This window comes from Chlorocebus sabaeus, chromosome 3 (genome assembly GCF_047675955.1).
Source record: "Chlorocebus sabaeus isolate Y175 chromosome 3, mChlSab1.0.hap1, whole genome shotgun sequence".
NCBI lineage: Eukaryota > Metazoa > Chordata > Mammalia > Primates > Cercopithecidae > Chlorocebus > Chlorocebus sabaeus.
In genome coordinates this window covers 30312184-30329137 of record NC_132906.1, presented here as the reverse complement: position 1 = coordinate 30329137, position 16954 = coordinate 30312184, and the positions used below count along the sequence as shown (strand labels likewise).

The 16954-nt window shown below is 40.7% G+C and overlaps 1 protein-coding gene across 1 annotated transcript in view; it reads left to right on the top strand.

The window, feature by feature from the left end:
* The window catches only part of NEK5 (NIMA related kinase 5), a 90353-nt gene that overhangs the window by 45785 nt on the left and 27614 nt on the right, over positions 1-16954 (top strand). The window contains exons 16-19 of the mRNA XM_007960468.3: positions 1000-1092; positions 6505-6585; positions 7137-7205; positions 10854-10980. Of these exons, the coding sequence (XP_007958659.2) occupies positions 1000-1092; positions 6505-6585; positions 7137-7205; positions 10854-10980 (370 nt within the window). The remainder of the gene's footprint in view (positions 1-999; positions 1093-6504; positions 6586-7136; positions 7206-10853; positions 10981-16954) is intronic.

Here is a 16954-nt window from a genome sequence, read left to right as displayed (position 1 = left end):
GCTACTCAGGAGGCTGAGGTGGAAGGCTGAGGTTGTTCCACTGCATTCCAGTCTGGGCAACAGAGGGAGGCCCTGTCTCAAAAAATAAAAAAATACAATTATAACCACTATTCTTTCTGGCATATGCAATTCTACTTGTAAATGGTTGGAATGATGAGACACATGTATAAAACAATCATAGAGTAAGCCCTGTAGGTGCACAGGAGCCAAGATGAGCAGAATGAGCAGGAAGCGGGTGTTTATGGAAGAAGTGGGTGGGGCCTAAACTGTGTCTGAGAAGAAGAGTGGAATATGGAGAGGCAGAGTTAAGGGAGGAGGGTGGGCATTCTGATAGAGCCATGCGAAGGTTGGGATAGAGGACTGCATGTGCTGGGAGGGGCAGCCTGGAGGTTGTTCTCTCCAGAGCAGAGGCCTGGCTCATGGTGGGCAGCCTGGAGCCATCAGCCATATGTCTAAGGCTGATCTGGGATGGGCAGCCTGAGCCCTGCAAAAATGGGTAGCAGACATTGGCCGGGCACGGTGGCTCATACCTGTAATCCCAGCACTTTGGGAGGCCGAGGCGGGCAGATCACGAGGTCAGGAGATCAAGACCATCCTGGCTAACACAATGAAGCCCCGTCTCTACTAAAAATACAAAAAAAAAAAAAAAAAAAAAAAAAAGCCGGGCGTGGTGGCGTGTGCCTGTAGTCCCAGCTACTTGGGAGGCTGAGGCAGGAGAATGGCATGAACCCGGGAGGCGGAGCTTGCAGTGAGCCAAGATGGCACCACTGCACTCCAGCCTGGGTGACAGAGCGAGACTCCGTCTCAGAAAAAATGGATAGCAGACATTTCTACAGAGACTATGGAAGAAGGATTTGGGAAATACTGAGGCTGCGGGGGGCAAAAGGAGCCATAAAAAGGGTTCTGTCCAGCCATTCCATCATTGATCCTGCATCAGCCAAGTAGCCTTCAGAGCTCACTCAGAACCAATCTTGTTGACTGTGTATAATTGTGTTAAAGGAGAACTCAAAAATAAACCATAAAACCTATTTGGTGAAGAAGAGTAACCTGCCTGTCCATCAAGATGCATCTGAGGGAGAAGCACCTGTGCAGGTAATGATGGCTATGATTAGACATGTGTGTGCTTGCGGTGTGTGTGCTCTACCCAAGTGGCTCTTACCCTTCTCTGTGCAGCAGAACCATGTAGGGAACTTTTTTTTTTTTTTTTTTTTTTTTTTGAGACAGAGTCTCACTCTGTTGCCAGGCTGGAGTGCAGTGGCATGATCTTGGCTCACTGCAACCTCTGCCTCCTGGGTTCAAGTGATTTCCTATCTCAGGCTCCCGAGTAGCTGGGACTACAGGCATGCACCACCATGCCCAGCTAATTTTTGTGTTTTTAGTAGAGACAGGGTTTCACCATGTTGGCCAGGATGGTCTTGATCTCTTGACCTCGTGATCCACCAGCCTCAGCCTCCTAAGGTGCTGGGATTACAGGCATGAGCCACCACCTTTTTATCAGAACTTTTTAAAAACTCAGATGCCTCTCTCTGCCTCAGATGGTCTGGGATGGGGCCCAGGCATTCCGTCTGTAGAAGCTTGCTGGATGATTTAGTGTGCAGCCAAATTTGACAACTGCTGCTATTTAGCATAAGAACTTTCCACTCTCTGGAGGGTCTAAGTCAGTGTCTCAGACACATTGGTCAGGAAATCTGCTTCCATTTTAACCTTATGTTTTTGGTGGAGGTAAGAGGCTGGGCAGAGTTGAAATAACAAATAAATCTCAAGAGAGTTTTTTCCGCTTGTAAGAAAAGATTATACAATTATAATGCAAGATGAATCTGTTGATTTCAACCAATTCTGAGAATTATTCAACCTGTGAAATGACCTGATAAACAGTGCTTTTACGATGACATAAAATCATTACATAAGTCATAAAATGTTTTACTTTTCAAGGAGTTACATTGATTTTGTGAATAAGAAGCCCAAGCGTGCTTTTATTTTTGCTTAGTAAGCAGATTCTCAATGATTTGGCCCATACTGAGAATTATTATCTTTTTTTCTTTTCTTCTTCTTTTTTTTTTTTAGACGGAGTTTTGCTCTTGTTGCCCAGGCTGGAGTGCAATGGCATGATCTCGGCTCACCGCAACCTCCGCCTCCCGAGTTCAAGGGATTCTCCTGCCTCAGCCTCCCAAGTAGCTGGGATTACAGGCACCTGCCATCACGCCCAGCTACTTTTTGTATTTTAGTAGAGACAGGGTCTTGCCATGTTGGCCAGGCTGGTCTTGAACTCCTGACCTCGGGTGATCCACCCTCTTCGGCCTCCCAAAGTGCTGGGATTACAGGTGTGAGCCACCTCACCTGGCCTAATTTTTGTTATCTTTATAATTAGAGTAATTCTCTGTGTTTTAAATTATATTTATTGTTAGAACTTGGTCCAGCGTCAACTAGAAATGGAAAATCCTCAAGGTATTATAAACTTGTCATTCAAAGGTGCCAGTAGAGTCACAGTCAAATTCCGTGAAAACACGGCTCAGATGTTACAGACATGTTTTTCTCTCACATGTTTTTCACCTGGTTAGAGTAAATCCAGTGCCTTAAAGTTTTTTAAAGTCAGGTAATTAAACATAAACCACTGGAAGAACACAAATAAATAATGGTACCTTCCCTCAAAAAGTTTGTATCAGGAATTGGGTGAATAAAATTTTGTATATTTTATGCAAGAGGAGTAACTTTGAAAGAAAACACACCAAAATGCCAATGGTGGTAATTGATGGTATCTGGATTGGTATGAGTTGGGGTGATTATTGTCTCTCTTCTTTTTAGATATTTTTATAAGAAGGTTACAGAACTTTTACTACAAATATGTATAATAAAGTGTCCATTCCTTAGTTCTGTCAGCATTCTAATCAATATCTTCAAACAAAAAAGCCATCTGAAAGACAGGAATGGTGGCACAAGACTGTAGTTCCAGCTATTTGGGAGGCTGAGGAGTTTGAGACCAGCCTGGGTAATATAGCGAGACTCCATCTCTAAAACAAACAAACAAAAAGGCATCTGATATTTCCTGAAGGCTGTCCTCCAGAGCAATCCAGCAGCAGATCCCTTTGCAAACTTTTGTAAAGGAAATAATCATCACTTAATTTGTCTAATTTTTGAATTTAGGTTTTAATTATCTTTTTTGAAGGAAATATGCAGCTATATAATAAGACACTTTAAAAAAGTCTCTACTTGTAAAGTTATCTTTCCAAAATACTGATTTGAACACATTATTTCTCTACATGACAATCAATGGTGACTGCCATTTTCCTTAGCATGGCATGCTAGACCTTTGTGAATTGTTCCTAACAGAATGTTCCAGCATCATCGCTCACATTTCCCCCAAACATACCCAAAGCTCTAAACTTTTCAAATTGCTTTTTAAAGCCCTACTTATTTAAAAAGACATCTTCCTTTTAACCTCCAGGCCTTTGTAAAATGTTCATTCCTCCACGAAATTTCCTTTCCCTCTCTTCTTTTCTTGCAGAACACATCGTATCAGACCTTCTGGTGAAGTTTCTCGCACAGCTTTTTTCTCTTTCTCTCTTAGAATTAATAACTGCCTCATCTCTGTGTCCACAGCATTTCCAAATACCTCATATACCAGCCTGTGTCAGTTTGAAGCATTATGAGCTATTTGCCCTGCAACCTTGGGAAGGGTGTTTTTCTGCCTTGCAATAGTGTGAAGTCTGAAATCAGGACTCTGGCTTATGTATCTTACTTATACTTGTGAAGTTGGTTGTCTGATATGCTTGGATAGTCTGGTTGTCTCAATTGTATAATAAGTGCTCCATTACTTTACTTTCCTTAAAATACAACGATCTCAGATTCCAACCCCAGTCTACACCCGTGGGTGGGACATTCAATCTTAGTCTGCTGTCAAGCTGTCCAGGGTCATGTCATCTGAAAGGCCCTCTTGGCCCTGTGAAGACTGATAACCTTGCAGCCATGGGATCTGGGATCTTGAGGCAGGAACTCCAGGCTGGTGTGCAGTCTCTTGCTCACTTCTCCAATGTACTGCCACAGATTAGGACTTGAGTCCCCCATCTCTTTTTAAAAAAAACAATTTTATTGAGATATAATTGATCATAATAAACCACACATATTTAATGTGTATGCTTTATATGATTGACATACACACCCATTAAACCATCACCACGATCAATATAGTGAGCGTAGCCATCACTTGCAAAAGTTTGATGCGCCCTTTTGTAAACTCCTCTCTCTCATTCTCCCTGCCTCTCCTCCCATCTCATCCCCATGCCACCACAGATCTGCTTTCTGTCGCTGTAGGTTGGTTTGCATTTTCTAGATTTGTTTGGATTACATAAATGGAGTCATGCTGTATGTGCTCTTTTTTCTGGCTACTTTCATTCACATAATAATGTTGAGATTTATCCATGTTGCACATATTAATAGTTCATTATTCTTTATTGCCGAGTATATTCTATTGTATGAATATATCAAAATGTATTGATCCATTCACTGTAGATGGATATTTGGATTGTCTCCAGTTTTTGGCTGTTATAAATAAAGCTGCTAGGAACATTCATTTACAAATCTTTTTTTTTTTTTTTTTTTTTTTTTGAGACAAGCTTCACGCTTGTTGCCCAGGCTGGAGTGCAATGGTGCGATCTCAGTTCACCGCAACCTCTGCCTCCTGGGTTCAAGTGATTCTTCTGACTCAACCTCCCAAGTAGCTGAGACTACAGGCATGCGCCACCACGCCCGGCTAATTTTGTATTTTTCGTAGAGACGGGGTTTCACCATGTTGGTCAGGCTGGTCTCAAACTCCCGACCTGAGGTAATCCACCCACCTGAGCCTCCCAAAGTGCTGGGATTACAGGTGTGAGCCACCGTGCCTGGCTATCATGTACAAATCTTTATGTGGTCATATGCTTCTTTTCTTTCTTTTGGGTAAATACATTGAACTGGAATGGATGGATCATATAGTAGGTATATATTTAACTTTCAAAGAACTACCAAATGGTGTTCCAGAATGGTCACACTGTGTTATACTCCCCTTGACATTGTATGAGTGTTTCAGTTCTCTTTATGCAGCTCTCTCCTCTTTGGGTCTTTGCCTTTCAGACTGTAGCACCTTAATACCCCCAAGCCTTGTCTTATCAACTCAGGGAGTCGGCCACACTCATCTTCGGTTCCCCATCCCCGCACCTCTTCAGTTCCCCATCCCCGCACCATGGCCTGCAAACACTCTCAAGACAGGAGGCTGAGGCAGTTGCAGGGCTTGTCTCATTGGTTTTCTGTTTCTCAGGGATTACTGTCTTTCATTGCTGGATGTCTAATGTATTAAAAACCATTTATCAAGTATATATTTTGTCTGGCTCTTTGGTTGTTTTAGGTGAGGAATTAAATCTGGTTTCTAATACTCTGTCTTGGCTGAAAGCATATGATTTCAGTGCCTTCTGCTGGGGAGGGGTGGAGGGCAATCAAGTTCCATTTGGACATTGAGTTAGAGAGGTTGTGAGAGTTTACATACCTGCTCTGGAGCCTTTACCCCACTGTTTCCTCTCCATGGAAAATGCTCTCCCTAGACCTGCATGTGCCAAGGTCCAATATCATTCCAGGGCTTAAATCAATTGTCAGATAAGCTTTGCCTATGTTACTCTCACTCCCTACTCATTTTCCGTCCTGTTATCCTATTTTGTTCCCTTGATAGCACTTAACACTTTCTGAAATTATGTCGTTTATTAACTCATTTATTACCTATCCTACTGCAGTAAAATGTAAGCTCCATGTCAGCAGGGACCTTTCTGGTCATGTCCACTCTGCTAACCCATTTTGTGGGTGTCTGGCCCCTAGGGCGTGCTCAGTGTGAATTTGTGAAGTGAATATTAAGATGAAGATGATGCTAAGTAGGTAGTTGGATACGTGAGTCTAGAGCTCAGAGGAGAGGAAAAGTGAAGCCTGAAGATACACATTTAAGAGTCACTGCTTAACGGTGGCGTTTAAATCCATAGGAATGAGTGAAATCCCTTGTGTTAGGGAAGAGAAGAGCAGACGGCCCAAGATAGGACGCTAAGAAACCTCCGAATATGGAGTTCACATCTCAACTGTGCCTTTGAAATTCTTGTTATCCACTTTTAGTTTTCTTCTCTTCCTCCTTGAAATTGCCTGCCAATTTTCAGAGCCCTCTCCTTCCTGTCTACCATCATGAGTTGTGCACTTTGCTTATTTTCCGGATTAAGATCATAAGCCTCTTAAAGGAAAGATCCTGTAGTCAAAATTACATTCTTGAATTGAATTGGGTTGGACTGGAGTGATAAGTATTGTCACATTATAGAATTTCACCCACTGAAGTGCCAGTGTTAAATGTAGAATGGATACTGTGCCCAAGTTTTTAGTGAATTATTATTAACTTTCCATTATAAAAGCTTGTTTTGTTCTTAAATCAATCATCAGATTTAACCGGAAATCAACTCATGTAAACATACAGTGATAAAATTGTATTTTTCTCTAAATTTTCAGGACATTGAAAGAGACTTGAAACAAATGAGGCTTCAGAACACAAAAGAAAGTAAAAATCTAGAACAGAAATATAAAGCTAAGGTAAGAAATACTTTTGTCTTTGGGTTCCATATTAAATAGCTGGCTGGGGAACCACCTTGTGATCTGGGTTGCCTACATGATTTTCCCCCAACTATTTTATAGAATTGCTCTATTTTGTGATGTGAGACTAATGGTTTTAAGAATCTATAATGTCAGGCTGGGCGCGGTGGCTCAAGCCTGTAATCCCAGCACTTTGGGAGGCCAAGACGGGCAGATCACGAGGTCAGGAGATCGAGACCATCCTGGCTAACCCGGTGAAACCCCGTCTCTACTAAAAAATACAAAAAACTAGCCAGGCGAGGTGGCGGGTGTCTGTAGTCCCAGCTACTTGGGAGGCTGAGGCAGGAGAATGGCGTGAACCCAGGAGGCGGAGCTTGCAGTGAGCTGAGATCCGGCCCCTGCATTCCAGCCTGGGCAACAGAGCGAGACTCCGTCTCCAAAAAAAAAAGAATCTATAATGTCAAACAAATTGACCTAGGGAGTTGTAATTTTAAGGCTTTTATTGAATTGCCAAACTGATTTTTTTTTTTTTTTTTTTTGCTTTCTCCTAGAAGGGGGTAAAGTTTGAAATTAATTTAGACAAATGTATTTCTGATGAAAACATCCTCCAAGAGGAAGAGGTATGCCATTAAGTCTAAATTTCCATTAGTAGGTATGAGAAAATGCATATATCTTACTTAATAGCTTGTTTCATGAAATTATTTCACAGGCTGTAGGGATAATTGTTTTCAACTTTTATCTTAGATTCAGGTGGTACTGTGCAGATTTGTTACCTGGATATATTGTGTGATGTTGAGGTTTGGGATATGAATGATCCCGTTACTCAGGTACTGAGCATAATACCCAGTAGTTAGTTTTTCAAGCCTTGCTTCCCTCCTTTCTTACCCCCCCGTAGTAGCTCCCAGTATCTATTGTTGCCATCTTTATGTCCATGAGTACCCAATGTTTAGCTCCCACTTATAAGTGAGAACGTGCAGAATTTGGTTTTCTAACCCTATGTAATTTGCTTAGGATAGTGGCCTCTAGCTGCATCCATGTTGCTGCAAAGGGCATGATTTCATTCTTTTTTATGGCTGCATAGTATTCCATGGTGTATATGTACCACATTTTTTTTATCCCGACCACCACTGATGGGCACCTAGGTTTATTCCATGACTTCGTTATTGTGAATAGTGCTGGGATGAACATATGAGTATATGTGTCTTTTTGGTAGAATGATTTGTTTTCTTTTGGGTATATACTCAGTAATGGGATTGCTGGGTTGAACAGTTCTGTTTTAAGTTCTTTGAGAAATATCCAAACTGCTTCCTACAGTGGTTGAACTAATTTACATTACATTTCCACCAACACTACATAAACATTCCCTTTTCTCTGCAGCCTCGCCAATATTTGTTTTTTGACTTTTTAGTAGTAGCCATTCTGACTCATGTAAGATGGTATTTCATTGTGGTTTTGATTTGTATTTCTCTGATAATTAGGGATGATGAGTATTCTTTTATGTAGTTGTTGGCTGCTTGTATGTCTTCTTTTGAGAAGTGTCTGTTTCTGTCTTTTGTCCACTTTAAAATTTGGGTTATTTTTTCTTGTTCAGTTAAGTTCCTTATAAAGTCTAGATATTAGACCTTTGTTGGATGCATAGTTTGCAAATATTTTCTCACATTCTGTAGGTTGCCTGTTCACTCTGATGATAGTTTCTTTTGCTGTGCAGAAGCTCTTTAGTTTAATTAGGTCCCACTTGTCAATTTTGTTTTTGTTGCAGTTGCTTTTGAGGACTTAATCACAAATTCTTTCCCAAGGCCCATGTTCAGAATGGTGTTTCCTAGGTTTTCTTCTAGGATTCTTATGGTTTGAGGTCTTATATTTAAATTGTTAAGTCATCTTGAGTTAATTTTTGTATACAGTGAAAGGTGGGGTCCAGTTTCATTCTTCTGCATATAGCTAACCAGCTATCCTAGCACCTTTTATTGGATAGGAAATCCTTTCCCCATTGCTTATTTTTGTTGATTTTGTCAAACAGTAGATGGCTGTAGATGGGTGGCTTTATTTCTGGGTTCTCTATTCTGTTCCTTGGTTTATGTGTTTGTTTTTGAACCTGTACCATACTGTTTTGATTACTGTAGTCTTATGGTGTAGTTTGAAGTTGGGTAATGTGACAACTCTGGCTTTGTTCTTTTTGCTTAGAATTACTTTGTCTATTTGGGCTCTTTTTTATTTACATATGAATTTTAGAATAGTTTTTTTTTTCTTCCAATCCTGTGAAAAGTGACATTGGTAGTTTGACAGGAGTAGTGTTAATCTATAGATTACTTTGAGCAGTATGGCCATTTTAATGATATTGATTATTCCAATCCATGAGTGTAGAATGTTTTTCCATTTGTGTCATCTAGAATTTCTTTCTGTGTTGTGTAGTTCTTCTTGTAGAGATCTTTCACCTCCTTGGTTAGATGTACTCCTAGGTATTTTATTTTATTTTTTGGTGGCTATTGTAAATGGGATTACATTCTTGATTTGGTGCTGTGCTTGAATGTTATTGGTGTATAGGAATGCTATTGATTATTTTACTTCGATATTGTATCCTGAAACTTTGTTGAAGTTGTCCATCAGTTCCTGCAACCTTTGGGTGGAGTCTTCAGGGTTTTCAAGGTATAGTATCATATCCGTGAAGAGATGGTTTGGCTTCTTCTTTTCTTATTTGGATGTTTAGAATTTTTAAAAATATTTCTAGAAAAATGTTTGATGCTCAAGGCCGGGGCATAGCGTCTCATGGCTGTAATCCCAGCACTTTGGGTGGCTGAGATGGATCACGAGGTCAGCTAACATGGTGAAACCCTGTCTCTACTAAAAATACAAAAAATTAGCTGGGCCTGGTGTCTCCTGCCTGTAGTCTCAGCTACTTAGGAGGCTGAGGCAGGAGAATCACTTGAATCCAGGAGGCGGAGGTTGCAGTGAGCTGAGATCACCTGCACTCGAGCCTGGGCGACAGAGTGAGACTCCATCTCAAAAAAAAAAAAAAAAAAGAAAGAAAGAAAAATGTTTGGTGTTCAAATGAGTCTTCCAAATACTTTTTATTCTCCCATTTTACTTCATTGGGGTATTTCTTTAGATAAATTGTTACATTTTAATGTACTTTTCTTTAAAGGAGCTATTTTACTCGTAATATTAATTTTTATCATAGCCAAATTAAAATAGAAGATCTGATACATTGTCAACAACTAATATACTGACCTGAAAAATTGAACAGGTACCCCGAAACCAGGCACATTTATTTTAGGTCTTAATTAGTTATTGATAACTTTGAGTAAATCTCATTCATGCATTTGGGCTCTCCTTGCCACAGCAAGGAGTAAATACAGTAAATCCAATACGGCAAATCCAAATTTCATTTTATTAGTTGATTTTAAAATCTTTTTTTATCCTGGTTTTATCAGAACTGTAACAAATGTCAAAATTAACTGGTTTATTTTTCCATTTTACCTTTTCTGAATTCACCTTTTAAGTCAATATAAATATGAATAATTATACCTGATGCTCAATCTATTTAATGTTTTTCATTAGCTTAAAACATTTTCATGTTAGCATTTCTTATTTTTATGAGCATTTACTACACAAAGACTTCATTAGAGTGGTGATAGTTAGCATTCACCTCTGTTCAACTGTAAGTTCCTAAATGCCTCAGAGTTGTGACATCAGAGTGGAGCAGATCTGGGGACCTGCTTCTGGGTGGGAACTTGAGAAGTGGTACTCTCACAGACCTCTGTGAAGTGAGGTGCTGACATTGCCCTGCTGAAATGAAAGAATGGAGTCCAAAAAGTTTTAACTGCCACTCTTTCTTATTCTTTGCTGTGATCTGCTTGAAACTGAAGTGGTCATTTTGGTATTGATTACAAAATACTAGGAGCAGATTTAGGGAGCTGGTTTAAGAATGTTGTACACTTAAAACAGGGCATGAATGACAAAAGCTTGAGAGCACTGTGGAATGGAACTGAAGTGGAATAATATTGAAGTCAGAAAGTCTAGATAAAATTAAGTTGCCTTCTGACCAGTGCTTGACACTGTTAACATGGAGAAGAAATGCAAACATTTCTGTTTTTATCTTATTCTAACATAGCTCTAGTTTTAAAACTCTATGGATTTATTTGTTTAGTAAACATATGTTGAATATTTACCATATACCTTGCTAATTAGTTTTACTAGAAACACAAAAACATGGTTTTTCTTTCTTTCAAAATATGGCTAATTTATCATGAAACACTGTGGAATTGATTTAGGCAATGGATATACTAAATGAAACTTTGACCTTTGAGGATGGCCTGAAGTTTAAGGAATATAAATGTGTAAAGGAGCGTGGAGATTATACAGACAAAGCATTTGAGAAACTTCACTGCCCAGAAGCAGGTACGTGTCTCTTGAAAGCTGTAAATGAGAAGGAACTGTTTTATTAGCAACCCATCTTGAACTCTGTCCCCATGCATCTGCCTCGGCTCCACTGTTACTTGACCCCTCTCTGCTCTAAGCAAGGCAGAAACACACTTCCTATTCTCCTGCCACCCATGCAGTGACCACACTCCCTGAGATCCAGCCCTCCTCTCCTGCTCCACACCCACTCCCTCCTGCAGCTTCAGCTTCTCCTGGGAGCTCCAGACTTACCAGTCTTTCTCATTATCTTCTGGGAACCTCCATGGACAAGTGTTGCAGGTATCTGAAACTCAGCTGTGTAAAGTCAAGCTCTTCTGTGCTCTTCCTTTCCAGTGACCCTTTATTTTGGTCAGTGTCACAGGTGCAACTGGCTGGGGGCCAGTGTTGCGGGCAGTAAAAGAATTTATGAACACAATTGTAGGTAAAGAAAGGCAGATTTATTAAGGGACAAAGATACGTTGCAAGAGTGCAGTGGGCAGCACAGCAGAGAAGGGGCTGTCTGCCAAGAGGCAGGGGCTAGAGGGAAGTTTTATAGGGTCCTATTAGAGGAGCTACATGCTAGTAAGGTGTGCAGGTAAGGTTTTGCTGCTGGGGCTACATGTGGAAGGAATGAGGTATTTGGGAACAGGATGTGCCAGCAGCTTATCTGTGATTAGTCATCTCTCAGAACAGTTGTTCCCCCACCCCCAACCCCCACCTGGGACCCCTCCCTTGTTGTTGTTTACTTATCTTATGAGAACTTCACAGTCAGTGCTGTCACCAGGGTGTACCCTCAGCATAGTGTCTACTCTGAGACATCTCTGGAGTCTTCCTCTTCCTTCCTTCCCTCTGTTACTAGTTTAGAGCTCTGTCATCTCTCAGTAGTGTAGTGTAGGCTTCAGAGACAGATGGGAGTTTGAATCTCAGCTGTTGCTGCCACTTTCTGGTTATGTGACCTTTCTTTCACAAGTTATTCCAACACTCTGAATCTCAGTTTCATCTTAGAAACAGAGGGTAATAGTAGTAGGAATAACCACACAGGGTTATTGTGAGGACCAAGGTGAGTTTTGATGTATAAACGACCTGGCACATACTAGGTGCCTAATATAAGTGCTGTCTTTTCATTTTCCCTTTGCCTTCCCCTCACTGTGTTGCCTTATTTGCTTATGTGACATCCTTTTCTCTAGTATTTCCCCTTCATTCTCTAAATGGTTACTGTATTAGTCCATTTTCATGCTGCTGAAAAAGACATACCTGAGACTGAGCAATTTACAAAAGAAAGAGGTTTAATTGGACTTACAGTTCCGCACGGATGGGGAAGCCTCACAATCATGGTGGAAGGCAAGGAAAAGCAAGTCACATCTTACATGGATGGCAGCAGGCAAAGAGAAAGAACTTGTGCAGAGGAACTCCTCTTTTTAAAACCATCTTATCTCATGAGATTCATTCACCATCATGAGAACAGCATGGGAAAGACCCGCCCCCATGATTCAACCACCTCCCACTGGGCCCCCCTGCCCCGCCCCAACAACACACAGGAATTCAAGATGAGATTTGGGTGGGGACACAGCCAAACCATATCAGTTGCTAAAGTTATCTTGGCATATTATTACTCTGCTCAGATTTTTTTCTGGATAATACCTGCAGAATAAGGTCCATTCCACATATTATCACATTTTACACTACATGGCCTAATTCTGTTGTGACCCACTTTTCTCATCCCAGCACTGCCTCATTCCTTCCATGGAAAATGGGATCCATACAGCCTGCTGGAATGCCCATTTTCTACTAGAGCTGGAATGCCCATTTTCTCCTATAGCATTTACAGACCTGACTTGGCTTAGTTTCCTCTTCCTGGAATATTCTCTGCCTTATTTCCTTCTGGAAAAATCTCCATTCAGCAGGCATCTCCCTTGTGCCAAAGATTGCTTGGTGGTAGGGAGCTCAAAGATGAATAAAATCTGGACCCTGTTCTCAATATCACAGAAGGGTTATGAGCAAAAGAGGCACAGAACATGTTTTCTGAGCCTGAAATGTTAATCACTGTTGAAGTGCGAGCTGGGTAGAGAGTCAGGGAGGTCTGCACTCCTCCAGGGTTTGGCATGCCATCATATTTGTGATTGAGAAGGATCATGCTGGCTGCAGAGCAAAGGATGGCATGGAGGGCAAGAATGAAGGCAGGAGAAGAGTCCAAGTGCATGAGCCAGAGTGGTGCAGGAAGAATAGATACTGAGTGTGGGACCTGAGGAAGAGAAGGGGCTCAAGGATATTCCCAGTTTGCTAATTCAAATGCATGAAGCTTTCATGAACCCAAATATATCACATGGAGGGTAATGGGGTCGAGAGAGACAAGGTAGCGATCTAAATTTGGAACGTGTTGAGATTTAGATCTATATAGCATCAATTGCAGATGCTATATAAGACTGAAGGCCTGGGGCCTATCAGGGATGAAGATATAGCTTGGTGGCCCTTAGCATATCTGTGGTTTTTAACCTTCGTGATGGTCAAAATACCTATGCAGAAGGACTGGAGTGAGAGGGAAATGGGACTTAGGACATATCCCTACCACTATATAGACAAACTTTGGAGAATCAGGAGAGAGTAAAGCCAAAGGAGGAGAGACAGGTCATGGAGGAGGCACAGGAATTGGCAGCATCAACTGGAGGAGAAAGGCCAGATGAGGTGAGTGGGATTTGGCCCTACTGGAGCCGTTAATGGCCTCAGGGAAAGCAGTCAACTGTGTGAGGGGTAAATTCACTGTTGTCTTTGCATCAGTTTGCTGGGAAAAGCAGAGGAGGTTGGCTGTTTTTTAGATGAAAGGAAAAAAAGCCCTTCATTAGCAGTATACTGAAAATTGTCTCTCATTTTAATCTGTATTCCTGTAATAATTATTCAGGCTGAAGAATTTTTCTATATGTTTGTTGACCATTCATATTTCTTTTCTTTTCTTTTCTTTTTTTTTTTGGGGATTGAGTCTCCCTCTGTCACCCAGGCTGTAGTGCAGTGGCACAATCTTGGCTCACTGCAACCTCCGCCTCCTGGATTCAAGCAATTCTCCTGCCTCAGCCTCTCTGAGTAGCTGGGATAGGTGCACGCCACAACACCTAGCTAATTTTTTAAATATTTTTAGTAGAGACGAGGTTTCACCATGTTGGCCAGGCTGGTATTCGAACTCTTAATCTCAGGTGATGCCTCTGCCTCCCACCTCTGCCTCCCAAAGTGCTGGGATTACAGGCATGATCCACCATGCCCAGCCAACCCTTCATATTTCTCTTATGAATTATGTACTCATGCCCTTCATCCTTTTTTCTACTGAAAATGACATGTTTGTTTTTTTCTTTATAAGACTGATTTAAATCAAACCTTTGCCTGTAATATGTATTGCAAATGTTTTCCTCAGTTGGTTGTCAGATCTCATTTATAGTAATAACGCAAATATATATGAGTGTGTATGTGTATTTCATTCTCATAAAGGAATAAACTTTATGAGAATTGTGTGGCATATAGAAAGAAAACTGTAAAACCTTGCTGAGGTATTTATAGACCACTTGGATAAATGGAGAGAAATAGCAGTGCTATATATTGGAAATATTTTTTCCAAATAAATATTGCAGTATCATTGTCTGAGGTATTACCCAGAACTCTTTGTCTCATGACCAGAAGAATAAGGAGCGTGGACACCAAGGGTGAGTTTGGACCAAAAGTTTAATAAACGAAAGAGGAAAGCTCTTCACTGTGGAGAGGGGACCCAAGAGAGTTGCCATTTCACAGCTGAGTACAAAGGCTTTTATGAGGAACCTGATAGGGCTGGGTGTTTCACTTGCATAAGGCGTGAATTTCTGGCAGCTCCACCCCGTTCTCCTAGTATGCTGACTGGCTGGGGGTTGTTTTTGGAAAAGGCACCACTCAGAAAATGACATGATGGTTGACCAGGCATGATAGCTCATGCCTGTAATCCCAGCACTTTGGGAGGCCAAGGTGGACAGATCTCTCAAGGCCAGGAATTCAAGACTAGCCTGGCCAATATGGCAAAAGCCCATCTCTACTAAAAATATAAAAATTAGCCAGGTGTGGTGGTGCACACCTGTAATCTCAGCTACTTGGGAAACTGCAGCACAAGAATCACTTGGACCTGTGAGGTGAAGGTTGCAGTGAGCCAAGATTGTGCAACCATACTCCAGTCACTCCAGCCACATGACAGAACAAGCAAGACTCCATCTCAAAAAAAAAAAAAAAAAAAAAAAAAAAATTGACATGGTGTAAAGACCAATTGGAGCCTTGGCCCACAACCAGCTGAGTGTCAGAGTGATGGTTCACAGAGGCTTGGCTCACAGTCCAAAGTATGCCCCAAAAAGGAAGGGAATGTGCTCATTGGAGGCCACCATGTACATGCCCACAAAAGGAGAAGGAACTGTTTGCTGGAGGCCCACGGATGCACAAAGGACAAAGGCATTTCTGTGTTGGGCTTGCTCCCTTATCTGTGCAGCTGTGGGCATGTTTTAGGCAAGCTTCCTGTGCTAGTTCCCTTATATGTGTCTGCAGCTTGAGTTTTCAGACTGTTCTTTTGTTTGAAAGAATACTGAGGACCTGCCCTAACTGCCTGCCTAACTGGTTCTTTCCTTCTCCTCCCTCAATATGTGGATTTAAGGCTATTTCAATCAAAACCACAGTAGGATTTTTTTTTTTTTTTTTTTTTTTTTTTTTTTTTAATGGTATGGGAGATCTCAGCAGGTTGAGAATCCTGGAGCTTCTTAAGTAGCCAAAAATTTTGAAAAAGAAGAACAGTGAAGTGGTACTTACCTTTCCAAACGTCAAAATATATTACAGAAATTATGGTCATTCAAACAATATGATAGTAGCACCCAAATAGTTAAAACAGTGAGAAGAGAAAGCTAGAAACAAATCCTAGTATGTATCATAATTCAGCACAAATGAAAAGTAACATCACAAGTCAGTGTGAAAAGAAAGGATTATTCAAATAAATGCTGCTGGGCCAATTGGTTAACAGTTTGGGGAAGATTGTGAAATCAGACCCTATATAATATGATACAACAAAATAAATTTAAAAAATCAAAGAGTTTATATGTAAAAAAGTTATACATTCAAAAATGAAATAAAGGAATATAGGTAATTTTTTTTTAACAGGGAAGAGCTAGCTGTTCAAAATACATAGGAAAAAAATCACAGAATTAGTAATAATTCAACTTTAACAACAAAAAGCTGTGTAGTAAAGCAAATAATATCTAATCCCTAGAATTGTCATTTTCAATAATGTATCTATTGAATTATACGTTATGATTAAATAATCATAAATATCCACAAAAATTTAGTTACAAATGAGGTCATTATATGATGGTATTATTTTTAATAGTGAAAAATCACTAGTAACCTAAAAATCTGGCAGGAAATGATTAGTTATATTACATTCATAAAGCAGAATATTATGTTTGCTTTAAAATAGCTGTATAGAAGAATATTTAATAACCTGGATATGATCTGTAGCTGATTGAAAAAAGCAAGCTCTAAGAGGACATCTAGTATGTGGTCCAATTTTTTGTTTCAAAACAAAGCAAAAACCATATGCAGAAGGGAAAAATTGAAATTGTTATAGTCTCTGGACAATGAGATTATGGGTGATTTTTTTTTTCTTCTACTTACCTGATTTTCAGATTTTCATTTTTTTTTTTTTTTAATTATTATTATTATTTTTTGAGACGGAGTCTCGCTCTGTCGCCCAGGCTGGAGTGCAGTGGCGTGATCTCGGCTCGCTGCAAGCTCGGCCTCCAGGGTTCACACCATTCTCCTGCCTCAGTCTCCCGAGTAGCTGGGACTACAGGCGCCTGCCACCACGCCCAGCTAATTTTTTGTATTTTTAGCAGAGATGGGGTTTCACCGTGTTAGCCAGGATGGTCTCGATCTCCTGACCTGGTGATCTGCCTACTTTGGCCTCCCAAAGTGCTGGGATTAGAGGCGT